Source organism: Psittacula echo, assembly GCF_963264785.1.
Source record: "Psittacula echo genome assembly, chromosome: 4".
In the NCBI taxonomy this organism is placed as follows: domain Eukaryota; kingdom Metazoa; phylum Chordata; class Aves; order Psittaciformes; family Psittacidae; genus Psittacula; species Psittacula echo.
In genome coordinates this window covers 43,187,930-43,203,124 of record NC_137738.1, presented here as the reverse complement: position 1 = coordinate 43,203,124, position 15,195 = coordinate 43,187,930, and the positions used below count along the sequence as shown (strand labels likewise).

The 15,195-nt window shown below is 42.1% G+C and overlaps 1 protein-coding gene across 2 annotated transcripts in view; it reads right to left on the bottom strand.

The window, feature by feature from the left end:
- ARID1B (AT-rich interaction domain 1B) overlaps nt 1-15,195 on the bottom strand; it is a gene marked incomplete at its 5' end in the record, with an annotated part of 335,015 nt that overhangs the window by 103,706 nt on the left and 216,114 nt on the right. For both annotated transcript variants that reach the window (XM_080616793.1, XM_080616794.1), the window contains one exon: nt 342-585. In XM_080616793.1, the coding sequence (XP_080472919.1) occupies nt 342-585 (244 nt within the window). The remainder of the gene's footprint in view (nt 1-341; nt 586-15,195) is intronic.

The window sequence follows — 15,195 nt, the reverse complement described above, 5'->3', positions numbered from 1 at the left end:
AAGCAAAAAAAGGACCCTGTAAATAATAGAGAGAAACATGTGACAGATGACACACAAACCAAATACAAAAATTATGACCAAGTATTCACATTGGTTGATGGTAAAAGACATTTATCAAACACATATGTGGAGTCAAGCTCAGAACTTTGAGGACTCTGAGGGTTTGGCAGCTGAAGTTCAGATGGAATTTAACCATGCTTTAAGTATGCAATTTTTTTTCCCAGAAGGCAGCCCTGAAAGTGCAGGATTCTCAGAAAATAAATTAATTCATATTACAGGAGTATTTATTTATTTAATAAACTAGTCTATCAGTTTAATTTTGTTTGTTGGAATAAACTTACCTGGAATACTCGCTGGAGAAATGGGACCAGATCTCGACTGGTTGCTTCCAACAGGTGAGCCTACAGGGGAAGGCGATGGGCCCCCAGGGATGCCAGAGAGATGTGGAGAAGCATGAGGGGAGAACGGAGACTGTGCAGGGTTGCTTTGCTCCCCTTGGCTGCTCGTAGAGCCTGATGCGCTAACAGCTGAGCTTAGGGTTGCTTCGGTTCCAGTCGGCAAGTCATCAATGGATCCAGATAAATCCTGAGGAAAAAGAATGTAAGTACTCCTATGAACTCGTATAATACTCAGGACACAGGACTTGAGAGCTGGCATGGCTACCAGGTCCGTTTGTTTACTTATTGCAGCAGATAACTGAGAGGTTGTCTTTTAATGTTGGTTCACATAGCTAAATGATGGCAGAAAACAAGGATAGTATATACATTTCTCCAATTAATCTCTCATTCTTTCAAGAAAAGAACAAGCAAGGTCAACAAACAAACTGGAACCAAACTCACTCAACATTGAATTTAACCTTTTCTATCTGGATTAAGCTTTCAAAATTAATCCCACAAATTCTGCCTGACAATACTAAAACTAATGAAAATGATACATCAGTTTCACTTACACACATTTTGGGGTTTGCTACCGTTAACAATCACAGCTTATATACTTCACTCTCAAAATGAGAGAAAGGTGTAAAATATGCAGCTCTTCTAACCCTCACATGCAGCTCTTTCAGTTTGCAGCACAGATACAAGCAGAGGCCCAGCCCTCAGCAGCACCTCAGGACCTGCTGGCCACCTACAGGCAAGGAAGGCCTCTTCCCTATTTCCATCAAGCACCAGTGTACAATTCAGTTTCTCTTCCATTTTGTTTGAACACAATGCTAACCAATTGCTCCATTTCAATTCATAACTGATGCATTTTCCATGAGAAACTTCCTTTGTAAGTCCAAGCACATCTGAATTCTAACTACAAATTGCTGGGCATACTCCCTTAAGCTGTAACACAGGAATTATACTGGTCTTTGGATCTGTGGGATACTTTTGTTTTTTTTTAAATCATTGTAAAATCAGATATGAAAAACTGAGAATGCTGGGACAAAGCAAGTGTGTGCCCCTTAACTGTCAGGGAAATTCCTAAGCAATCACGGAAAAATCTCATATAAAATGAAAAGTCACAAAGATAGCTGTGCTTCTGTGACTACTGGCAAGGCACAGGTTAAGAAGCGTATCACTATTAGTGAATTAAGGCGCAAACAAGAGGCACAGAGCTACCACATGTATAAAACAAGTCATTAAATGACCTTTGAGGCTTTCAATAACTGGGATGACATGATGTATTACTGTGGCTGCTTCACTTTGACTTCACTTGCCTGGCTCATGCAAGTGGTTGCACCGTAGACAATGGTACCTGTTGTCCAAGTAGAAGTCAGTCATGGACTGAAAAGAACTGGTCTTTCCCTGAGCAAAGAGCTCAGTAAGCAAAGCCTTACTGCTGCCTAATTTTCGTAACAAAAAATGTGTTTATAGAAGCTACAGAAATAGGACAAAATGCAAAGTAGTGTTTTGAGTAAGAGTCATGCCCGACGCTGACCAGTTATGTTATGTGGAAAGCTCACAGCCAGTCTCCCCTAAGACAGATAGTCTTCCAAGTCATGTTAAAAGTAGGATTAACAATTTAAACACCAGGAAAACTCATCAGAAAACACCTAGAACACTACATGTTATTCCTCCTCTTGCATAAAGGTAGTAATTCAATCTACTCAGCTTATCTCTCTGCAAGACACCTCGCAGACCTTATTTCCAATGAATTTCCACTAATACTTCAAGCACAACTCTCACCACAGGTTAATTTTGCTTTTTCTGACAAGCACATGAAAAGCAACAATTAAGTTAGAAACTTCAGACTGTGTGGACTCTGCATTCGCTCGGAGTAGAGTTCCAGACCCTCACAAATGGAAATTTAATTGTGAAATGGGCAGTAAACTATTTTCTTTTTCAAAACTATTAACTGTAGAAAATATGAACAAGAAATAACACCGCTTGATGCTGTACAGAGCAATGCTGGGGATTTTTCACAGTAGAATGTATCTGGCAAACAGGTAAGCAATTACTGCTTTCCATACATAATACAGTATTCTTCTAAATGGAATCAAACCACTGCTGTCGTGATGTGCAACAAATGCTGCAGGAAATGCTGATAAAACAAATGCTGCTGAAAAGCATACATAAACCCTCGAAAACCGAATGTAGCAGAATAGAGCCTATCCTAAAAGAATGTAAATATTGCATAAAAAACCCAGATTGGTATCCAGCTGAGAAAAGATAGAGAAAACACAGGGGTTTACATTTAGAGTAAGAAAGGTGTGTGTATTAAAGCTTTCATCTGTTTCAGCAAGGCACAAACTACTTGAAAAACAAACATGCTGAAATAATGAAAAGCCATGAAGTGGTTAGCACTGTCCATGATGAAATTATCTCTTGTTCAGAGACCAAGGCAAAACCTGACCACTCCTCACAGTATCTCTCCAGCTTGCTGAGCCTGCATGTGGGGAATAACCTGGGGACAGGAATGAAGTTCACTTCTCCCATCAGGTCACATCTGACTTCTAGTCTCCTGTGGGGATGGAGTGTTGGAGGAGTCCCAGGTGTTTCTTCAAGTGTCTGCCTTCCAGGGATTTACTCACCAACCTGATGCAACTCCTTCATGAAAGTGGAAGAGGAATGCTATTTAAATAGCGAGGCCACACCAACACCCCCCCTCCCCCAGCACACGCAGTGGGAGCAGCCAGGCTGGCCCACGGCACCTGTGGTGCCTTGTGCTCCCCATGTGTGCTCAGCATAAGCACTGGGGTGTCCTCCCCACGCTGAGGGACTTCGCCATCAACTCAGCTGCCGAGGATGCTATGGTAGCATTCATTCATCAGACCCATCAAGAAAGCTCATAACGAGTTTGCTGTCAGGACGGCATGAAAGCTGTAGCCTATCTAGATGCCCGGGCTGTGCTACACAGTCTTTATCTTGTGTTACAGTGGGCTAAAATGAGAAATATCAGCCCTTCTGCGCAGCACGGTTTGCAGATCATTACTTTGTGTTTTTTGTTAACACATGCTTTGTGGCCTTACTAGTCCTCCAAGGTAGAAAGCCTGAGTAGGCAAGCAACTGGGAAACTTCCAGCATACAAAGGCTTTAGAAACACCTCTGTTATCCACAAAAGCTAATTGGGAAATTACAGAGGAGAAGAAAGACTTTATGTGAAGCACCCGGACAGAAAGAGCAGAAGTCGACTTACTGTTCAGCTATTATAAGTATTTTAATGCTTGCTTTTACCTCAGTTCAACAGAACAGTAATGAAGTTGTGTGCAATTTCCACATCACAAACATTTATTTATATATAAAATACTGTACACACACACAATTATATACCTAAATTACGTGGATATACTTGCATTTACTTAGCATATCCATATGTAAAGCTATTAAAAAGCCTACTAATAAGAGAAATTCACAGTGGTCTAAGCAGATAGCCTAGTTAACAAAGAAGCTCTGTAACTAATACTCCTCTAGAGGACAATTTAGTCAGCAGGGCACCAACTCTATTCTTCTTTTATAAGTACTATCAGATCTATGATGCCTGTAAAGAACAGAGAGACCTTACTTACTGCATCTCATTCAAACCAAGGCACCTTCAAGCTACAGTGCTTTCATTTATCTTGTTGGAAAGTTGGCAGGTTAGGTAATTGCTGGGACTTTTTTAAGGGGCTGAAGTCCTCGTACCCTAAGGCATGCCTTAAATTTTGCCTCTTTTCAGAGGCTTTTTCTGGAAAGTACTCTTTTCTCCTGCTAAAACGTAGGAAGTCTGGAATTAGCAGAAATCTCTTGTTTCTTGCAGATCTGTTTCTAGAGTAATTTTATTATTTTTGTCTATGGTATTGGTATGACTCAAAGTGCACCTTATCTAAGAAAAAATGAAAGTAGTATTTTTCCCCTGTCACAAATCCGTATTACAGTTTTGTATTCTCTATGTCAGCTTTACATCTTGTATTATGCAGGACACCCCAGCCAGCTTTCAAAGTTAATTTCTAGATAATACCTTGATTACAAACTGAAATGTCCCTGTGCAGGATCTATCTCTTTCAGCAAAGTGTTTTATCTCTGACTGTCTTCACTTCTAGCCTCACCTTCCACCCATGCACAACCCTTATTCTTGTCCCACTGACAAGTACAAGAGCTAAAATGAACAGGATCACATTGTGCTTGGGATTATAATGTTATGCCTTCCTGGTGGTACGATCTTATCAGACTGACAGGAGAGACGCTCTTGAAATAGCACACCAATTTACTACTGTAATGCAGCCAGCAAGGGGTAGGGAGAAGTAAACTGCTTATGTAGAGCCAGGAAACCCAAAGTTACTTACAAAGACAGCGCAATAAAAAAACCAAAACAAACACCCATATATAATATAATAATGTAAACTTACTCAAGGAATACACCCAGATCCAATAAACAGCCAAAAAAGAAAACTATAGTAATTCTGCAATATCACCACAAGTTTACACCCAGAGTGTGACAGGATTAAAGCATTCACCATGGAGCAAAAATTTACACTGTAAACACTTCGCACAGTTGCTGGTTTTGCTCAGGTGTGTCTCAGGAGACATAAACCAAGGTTTCACTAAAGTGATCCCTTGCTAAATACCTACAGTTGAAAAATGATGTTCACCTTCTCTGAAATCAGTAAAAATAGAAAGCTAACTGAGCTCCTGCACCGCTGAATTACACCCTATGTTCACTGACAGGTTACTGTACTTTGGGGCTCTCTAGCAGGGATTGCGCAGAGCATGTGCAACTTGGGATTTATTTCAACTTTCCAACTATTGCTTATTGTCTCCTTTAAGTTCAGGGACTAGAAGAAAAGCAGAGGCATTCTGTAGATATTAAAATTAAAGACACACAAAATCTCCCAGTCTCCAAGAAGCTGAAAACCCAAGACTACTCTACCATCCGTTTGCTAGCATGAATCCCAGCATTGCATGTAGGGAACTGCAGCAACTGACCGGCTGCAGGATCAAAGTACTGCTCACTCCATTCAGGCCTTCCTGCAGTATTTTTATTAGGATGGAAGATAGTGCTGCTCAAAAGACAGGATCCTGCATGAAATATCCATCTCTTTAACATGAATCACCGCCTTAGAAGCAGAATTATATATACATGCAAATATACTTTACATGTAAGTATGTAAATATATATTCAAGCAGACATACACTCTGCTATTGTTTTGGAGCCATGGGGGATTATGAACAATATGCTCTGTAATTGAGATTAACTTTGAACAAATGATTTGGCTGACAAACACACATACACACACAAAGGGAAAACCCACAATAGCTCTGTTTAAATTTCAAGATATTTGTAAGACCTCTTTTCATCACAAAGCAGCCTATAATAGCATGTTTCAAGAAGTCTTCCAAAGGCCCTGCTGGTCACATTGTCGAGGCAGAGAGCGAGCTGACAGCTTCCCATGGCCTGTGCAACTGGAAGAAAACACGGGCACAGCAATGACAGAGGCCACAGGGAAAATGCTTTCATTCTCTAAGGCTGCTACCCCCTACATGGGTGTCTTCCTTCCACGCCAGCTATGTTGCAACCTTCGGTAAGCACACCAAATGTACCTAATGCACATCCTTAAAAAAACTCTTCTTTAACAGGAGACAGCAAGGCTGCTGCTACGTTTTTGCCAAAATGCCCTTAGTGCAATGAATCTGGGGACAGAAAACAGGGTTCGTTCTCTGAGTCTTGCTAATTCAAGGTTTGGAGAAGGAAAAGCAGAGATTACTTCCATTTCAAACATCTCTTTGAGGAAAAAGCTTGATTTTTATTGACAGGCACAACTTCTCCTCAGAACATGCTATTTTAAGGAGAGGGTTTGTTTCATACCAAAAACTTACTTGCAAGACAATATAGTTGGGGTAGAGGCACTTTTTAGTTATTCATGGTACTTGTTGGTCTTATTTTATTCCACTTAACTAGAGATTTTAATGGTTTTAATTTTAACCTCTATGTGCTGAACTATTCATGCAATACTCTAGATGAAGGAATTTCTAAGTGTATGATAAAGCCACTAACTTCTTGCGCTAAGTTTAGTCACAAAGCACCACTTGCTGGGGAAACACGTTCCCTTCATTCTGCAGGCCTCACATGCTCGCCAAAATAACTCAGTCGCTGAACTGTGTTGCAAGGACTCCAATCAGTATCAAACACTTTCTCTGAGAAGTTTCACAGAGAAGTCCCTGAGGATGTAAAATCTTTTTCCCCAAAGCCCTATATTCAGTCACACAATTGAGAAAAAGTGTAAGCAAGCAATGCAGTGCCAGTGCTCTGCCTGACATCTTTTCAACCTATCCTGGATCCTGGAATTACACTGGTCTTCCAGAAATTACCTACAAAAAGCCAACTTTGAAAAACAGACTCGAGTCACAGTAATTGCTAAGCAAATGACTGTTCTGGACAGTTCTTACTTGCAATTTGGATACAAAATTCATTCCCAGTCTTAAAAAATGCCAGGAATGCTAGTGGCCTTCCTGGCTGCCTAGGCAGCACTGCCACCCTACTGACGAATGTAGTTTTGTTATGCTGGATACGGCATCTCCCTGCAGCATTCAGTTCCCAGTTCATTTAAAGGAAGAGTAACTTCTTACTACGTTTGTTTAACAAGCATCTGTTTAACAAGGATCTGTGTTTGTACGACTACCTTAACTAAAAATAAAAACTGTTGACCTGTGGATACAGGTGCTCAAGAACAGAACATGCTATGCAGGTATCTGTTAAGACACAGAATGAGAAGAAGTTGCTAAGATGGATACAGTCACACTTCAGTACCTAAACTGATGCACAATGGGACCTTATTTGCTTGTTCAATTGAGAGCTTTACAGCAAAACCAACTTGGGGCAATTAGAAATTCAAAACTGACACTGCAGCTTAGAGGCCCCAGAGGAAAGCCCAGGCCACTGCACACCTCCCTGCTTATGCCCAGTGCCACTCATTACAGGGTCTGCAGCTCCCGACAGTTAATGCGAAGAGGGCTCCTGAGTTCTCCAGCTGCATGAAGAAATCTCCTAATGGCACAACAAAAAGTCACCGGTTTACAAACATTGACTCTGGTATATGAAGCGATAAATACTAGGCCCATGTGCTATCAAAGCAAATTGACAAAGTCTAACAAGGACTGTAAACAGGTAAGACACACAGCTTGTCTGAAAACAATACTTTTTTATATCAAAAATAAACAGTAAACCTCCAGAACAGAAAAACAATAACACAGCATCTCTCAAGATAGGAACTTCACTGTTTATCTCTGAAGCAGAATGCTTAGCATGTAGAATTTCTGAAAACAAAATGTAAACCCAAAAAGCCGCGAGCCCTTAGGAGCCGTTTGTTTCTTCAGTAGAGTAGTAACGAAAAATTCTCAGCCAACAATTCTTGTAGCTACAGCATCAGCTATTTATCATCAATAAATCATCAACATTTAAAACCAAACCAATGAAAACCACAACAAATTTACCCTATGAAGAAGAAAAGTTGTGATTGTGTAACAGCATCCTAATGAAATTTCGTCGCACTCATAATACTTCCCATCCATAGTTTCCTCAGTGCCAATCTTAACCATTCCCAAACATGAAATGTTAAGGATTTTTCATATAAAGAACAATGACGAGAGACAAAACGACTTCCTTCTTTAGAGTCTCTTTGGATTGCAACCATTTTCTAGATCACGCAGCCTACAGCTACCTCCCCAGGGAGAAGACAGACTGAACTGGCAGGATAAAGCAGAGAGGAAGCTGACCGAAAGAAGGAAAACGTGCACTGATCCAGAAACTTTCAAGCTCTCTGCAGCTTGTTATTTTGGGGATTGCCATCCTCCTCCCTCCTTGCAGCAAGCTCGGAATTTGAAGGGCCAATGGGCAGATTCCCTGCTTGCCAGCCCAGCCTTCTTTCCTGGCTGTGCTTCTGGCCATGTTGAATCCAGCATCACCAAGCACAAAGAAAATACCACCTCCTGCTGTTCTCCCTCTCATTATGTTCTTGTTCTACTTTCGCAGGTGATGTAGAAAGAAATCCAATCAAGCAAGAAAGGAGAGGAGTACTGAATCACAAGAAAGACAAACATGGGTTTGAACAAAGCATATGAGAAAGAATAAGACATCACCAAAAACAATATATGGATCAGCAGATCTGAAAGATGCCTATAATTTTATCAGGAGCAGCAGCAATACGTATTAGAACTTACTGCTTACTCATTTATTCTGTTTAATCTGGCTACCATACTTTGGAAACTTGCAGCACGTGTAGTCAGACACGGTCCATCTATTAAAAACTCCAAGATTTTGCAGGTGTGGCTCAAGCAAAAAGGAGTAAACACCACTTCAGAATACTGTAACATGAAATGCGGTAAAACTCACATCATGTCTATCCCGCAGGACACCCACATGTGATTGCAGGGCAGAGATTCTCAATAGGTCTATGCAGGGTAGCTCACGTAGGAGAAACTCTTTAAATACGATCACACAACCTAACACAGCTTAATGTACCTCACTGTTTACTACTACAGACATACCTTGAGTCATAACACACCTATTTTGCAACTATTAATTAACACCTTTCCACATGTGCTTTTCAGACTATCCCACACTGTATTCAGAAGGCATTAGCCATGATGTTAAAAAGTTTGGACCTACAATACCATGTGCTTTGTAGACTGCAGTTGAGAGAACAGAAAAACTGTTAGTCCAACAATCAATTGCCCACTGATCACTGAAAGCAGATCTTTTCCTCCCGCAGTAAATTAGGCAACTAGGTAATATGAGCTGTTCCAACTTCCCAAGGCTACCAATGTGTGGATCACAGTAACTTAAACAACTGCTGAACATATACACCTTTGTCCAAGGTTTAAAAGCTCTTGATCTACAGCACTTGCTTTTTTTTTAATTCTTTTTGGCATATTAATATCCTTTGTAGAGTTATGGTTTGATAAAAAGGATGTCCCAGCAGGTTACCGTGGGAATAAGGATCTACAAAATATAGTTTTTCATTAGCTCAGGGCTTGTGCATGTATCACACTGCATCTCTTTCTTCTCTCTCCCACAGCACCCTGTAACCAAATACCACAACTCAATGAGATGGTAAATAAGCCACAGACACATCTTAAACTTCAAAAACACAGGTGCTCCCATAACTTTCCATCTCTTCCCCTTGAATCAGAAGCTGAAAGGAACAGAAAAATGTATACACCAAAAGGAGTGATGTTAGAAAGGCTTCCTTTTTAAGGAATGGAGTAAGGTGACTTGCCTCAGAGAACAGTATTAATTAATTAATTAGTTTTTATTTAACAGAACTTGGACAAATTGGATATGCAGTGTTATACTTGGCTATCAGACAGAAATGAGTGTTATAACGTTTACTGCAGTAAATTCAGCTTCCTTTGTCACTCCAGACTCATTCTGTCAGCATCACACAAGAATCTCTCATCCTCCTGCCTCTCTTTTTCCCTCTCCTTTTTTTTTAACCCAACACAACCCCAGTGGCACGCAGTTTGACAACCAGTAAAGCACAAATGGGGCTGTCATAGCTCTGGCTCTACTTTGTTCCATATCCCCCACCACACACACAAACTGCTTGATCCTTTCTGAGGTTTATGGGCCACAGCAGCAAAACCAAACAACTATGCTTCAAGAGCTGTTCACTCAAGCCCTCCCACCTCTTCATTTTCCAGTAACCTGGGAAAAAGCTGGGAAATCCAAGATGGTAATAAAGCAGAAACCAAACTTTCAGATTGTTTCTCACACATGCCAGCTAGAACCAGCCTCCCCCATCACCTGAAGTTCTGGAATTCACATCTCGCAGTAATTCACTGCTGGTTGGGCACATTATTGTGCAAAATAATTGAGCAGCAAGGGAAAGCGATATTTTGAGATGATAAGGCTTTGACAGACTTGTGTTTCAGAACCCTCCATATAAATTTCAAAAGGCTTCTTAAACCCTAGAAAAGTGTCCTGGCCTCAGACTCCCTTTGAAATAATGTCTTGATTACCCTAGTAAGAAGAGTAACTTGTAGTGCTCCAGCTAAGCTTTAAGGCCAGTACCTTCCCCTGTCTACTGCTGAGCATGCTGTCCCAGCCAAGGCCTATGAACTGCTTCTGGGATGGGAACAGGTATCTTGAAGCTAAGATGATGACATGGCTGTCCTGATCATTGAGTGCATTAAGTTAGTCTTTCATCAATAGGTTCTTAATTTTAGGTGCACTCCTGAAATCCAACAAATTAGGAGAAATGTGGAAGAGTCACTAGAGAAGTGCTAAACCATGCAGTTTATGCAGCCTGCAGAAAAAGCAATATACCAGTTATTACTGTTCCTTTAATTAATGTATCACAGAAAGGAAATATTTCCACGATGAGTTGCAAAAGCCAGGTTTTCGTGAGTTTCTGAGTGCCTAAGCATGCTTCAAAGTTGCAGCTTTTTCTTAGCATAGACAAAACAGGGAGTCCGGAGATCTTTTAGATAAAGCTTTCAGTAGGTTGCTCCTGAAAAGTCTTCCTTGGCTTGACAGGAGGAGGTTGGTATTGCACAGAACTACTAATTCAGTGTGATGCTAGTAAAAATGCTCTGAGAAAAATTCCAAGAGAGCAGGGGCAAAATGATCAGTGTACAGCAATTGTGATTTGCACAAATGCAACTGCAGCTCCATGCACCATAATGGGTGGACACTCAGTGGAGCCTCACTGAGCGGGGTGCTCTCATTTGCCTTCTTGTGCAATGGTGCTTTACCCAGCCCTTCACCTGAGGTGCCAACGGTCCTTCCCCATCACCTGACAGGCTGTGCCCCTGCTGTAGCTCCCTTCAGCACGCACCATTGCTATACCACAGCTCACAGACACAGTGCATTTGGAAGCCACTTGTATGAAATATTTGTAAAGAGAATGAAAGGTAACTTTTTTCTCCACTAATTTCTATTCTAGTTGCACTACATTTTGAGTATGCTCATACATGGTGTGCAAAACATGTTGGGTAATGTGACAGAGCTGGAAAAAATGGGCTTCAGCCAGAAGCTTCTCTATAATTCTATGAAAAAGGGTCTGCCAGGATCCTGTAAAGGCAGTGTTCCTTTGCCCTCCTCTCCTGCCGCTGCTGTTCCCCCAAGGAAAACCCATCTCATACACATCAGCCAAGGAACTGCAGGACTTGTCAATGGTGGCACCCTGGTCCTTGCAAGATGAAGCAAAAAGAGACTTCAGCCCTGACAGACCTTCAGGTGCAGCTCTATTACTGATTCTCCATCCTCTAAATTTGTGCCTGAGCTCTCTAACGCAGCTTAGGGAGCAGGGCTGAAAGATCTTCTGGGGAATGCGTGTGAGAGGAAGATGGGAAAACAGCAAGCTCCATCACAGCACAGTTCATAAGCACTACAGCTCAAGAAGAATGTGGTTCTTACCCTGATGAAAGTTTTTCTGTGTGGTTGTAAGGTCATTGCTGCTTTGTTCAGTGGTGCCTGAGCATTTGTTCCAGTCCCCTGTTCTCAGTCTTTATGCTGACAACTACAAATTGAGGCAGCATTTATACACTGCTTTCTTTTAAAAAAGCCCTACGTATCTCACAACTTCTAAGATCTACCTGATGGAACTATCAAACCAAAGCTCATTTCATCCTTTGAGTTATTCATTAGACAGACCACCAAAAAGAGGGGAAAAAACCAAATCAGTAAGTTGGGATCTTCACAAAGTCCCAAAATACTTTGAAGGGTGCTTGTCAGAACAAACAAATGTACTAAAGAAACAGACAGCCTTATGAATCAAGTAAAGAAGTAAATGAAGGGAAAACATATGAAAATTTCAACAACCACGCCAATCTGTTGCGAGCTGTACCCGTGCCAGTGAGCGGCCTTGGGGCGCTGTAGGATTCCTCAGTGCAGTGCCAAGCTCCAGCAATATTGTTATGGTTAGAGAGGAATTTCTCACAAGAGCTAACAAAGGCAGAAGGTCATAAATAAACACAGCAGGATTGCCTTGTCAGTTCTCATTATTAGCGCTGCAGGCACTTGCTTTTCTATGGGCTGCTCGCAGGTTCATTTAAGTGTAAGAGCTCCTCCTCGGAATTTCACATGCTCATAAATAAAGACAACATTTCTTAAGAAAGAAAGGCACACCTAAGTTATTTTTTTTCATTACTTTTTATGCGCACAGCGGCATACGTGCATAAGCTGCTTGTGCTTTCTCCAGCTGTCCTGTCCATATGCACCACATGAGCTTCCTGCACTCACTAAAAGCTTACATGCAGCTAACCCAGAGTTGCAGCATCCTTCTACACTGGCCTCCGGTACGCCATTCTGGCCTCTGTCAGACTGTGGCCACAATGAATGAGGACAGCCTTCCTACTGTAATAATGGTCACCAGAATTACAACTGGGCAGGAAATGAGGCTGAGCAAGTAAACTGATCCTGACGTGTGTTATGCAACTAGGAAAGCACAGCTGTGTGATCATTATTGCAATTATAAAATGACATTTAGTGTTAACTTTCTTTTCTTACTGGATTTTGAAACACGGAGTGGACAGTACCCATAACTCCAGGGGTACAAATGTGCAAAGAAAGGAAGGAAAAGTTCTTAAGATCAAAACTGCTAGTCCTTCATCTCCTGTCCAAAGTTAACAAACAGCTAAGTGAAAACACCTCATTTCTCTTATATACATAACTACCCATCTCTATTCATACCTATATGAGTGAAAAGTCAGCTGTACAAAACTAGACATAGATTAAATACTGATTTCAAGTTGCATATATAGTGCTTTTCAGAATATTAGGCAAAATTTAGAGATCAGCAATGCCATCTCCAGAATAGTTTTAATTTCTGTTTATTCCACTGGAATAAAAAAATGTAAAGACGTGAAGAAAGCTCAAAGGTCACAACCTTGGAAACGCCACCATTAAATAAAAAGTAAGGCCTTATGTTATACGGGGGACAACTGGGGACGTCTGGTAGCAGGAAGAACACTGCTCAGACACCATTCCTCCTAACATGACAGAGGTGGCAGAGAACAGTTACTCATCTGCCAAAGAACACCGCAAACACAGCTCCCTCCTGTGAACTGTACTGAACACTAATGTGCTGGTTCATGAAACAGTTGTGTCTACCTTTCTAACCAGCTAAATTTTGACCAATGTTATTGTTACTATAATCCGTGCTATCTCAAATTCTCACCTTTTAAAGCAAATTGCATGACTGACAAGCAAAAGCCCCGGTGCCTTCTGTGCTTTCTGTAAGAAGCTGGGCAAAATCACTCTCCTTCCAGCTTGCTTCCCATCCGATCACCTCCTATCAAAGGAACTCAGGTTGTTAGTCCTGATGCGCTACAGTGGAAAAGCCATGTTCAAAGAACTGTTTCTCTCAGCTGCGCAGCCCTTCATTACACACCATTCATCATTATCAACATCATGAGCTGTTGGATCAGCCCTTGTGAATGAAAAATCTCCCTGTTTAACTTTTAGGGGCTGTCAGCTTGCTCTCTTTTGCCTCCGTGCTTAGGCAGGGTTTTCACTCTGGGCAGCAGGCTGCCAGCCATGCTGTGGGCGCCTTCTCCACACAGCCCATCCCAACACAAGGACAGCAGCCTCTCCCTTCAGCCAGCTGGAACGCACAGAGCTATGTTCCAAACTGCTGGCCCTATTAAGCTGGCTTCTATCAGACACAACACTGAAGGTGCTGCAGAACCCGCTTTCTGTCTGCACACCAGCAACGATGCGCTTCTCATCTCCAGCCTGCTTGAGAGGAGAGAGCTGCAGGAAGAGGAAGGAGCTGGAGTAAAGGATAACAGTTTCCAGCTGGTCAGTCTCTCTTGATCTGTAGGCAAGGTGCCATGAGGGCACAGGACAGGCTACAATCCCCTTTCCAACTACAGGAATACAGATGCTTCTCTATTTCTAGTCTCTTCTCTGTGCTCAGTTCTCCTGACTCCCCATCATCTTAATTTGGGCCTCCAGCTCCTGCACTGGCACCACCTTGGCCAGTGGCTCCTTCACCAACCCTCACTTCACTGTGTTATGTTCATTTCTAGTTGTGGGGCAGGAGGCCTGCAGCACTGCTGGCTGTGGGGAGGGAGCTCAGCACGGTGGGGCCCAAGAGCCTCATCAGCTGAGGAGCAGGGTGTCTGCTCTCCACTGCCACAGTGCTCAGGGCTGTAGTGCCTCAAAAGATGTCATCCCCCCAGCAGGCAGCATGCAAACCCACCGGACACCCCACAGAAAGGGAATTTTGTCCGATAAAATACAATCTCTTACTCAATTTTTCTCTTTTCCTTCTTACTGATAAATCATAGGTACAAGAACCCTCCAGAAAATGAATGGGGGGAAGGTGTATGCGTGTGTCCCATAATAAACTATATTCAACGGATAAACACACAAAAATTAATATTTTTGTTCCTCCTTACCCGCAGAGTAAGACGTAAGAGAACTAAATTGGGAAGACAGCCCACTTTGTGAATCAGAGGCCACTGAAGCAGGCCATCTGCGACCTAGAGCAGCTCTCCTCACATGATCTCACGGTCTGTCCCTCCACGGCCGGAGACGGTGAACAGCTTCACATTGACTCCTGCCATGTCTTCTTGACTTGTGCATCTCAAGTATGGGTGTTCCTGAGGCAGGATAGCCCAGTCAAAGTAGTACTTTTCCGTAGAAACACTCCTCTGCCACCGATTTCAAAAGCAGAGCTGGGTTTCAATCCACTCACTCAAACCTGCATTTGTGTTAATTGTTGCATCTCGTTAATTATTTCAGAAATGGAGAAATCCTTACACAAGTCAGACTTAGACCTACTAACTGCTG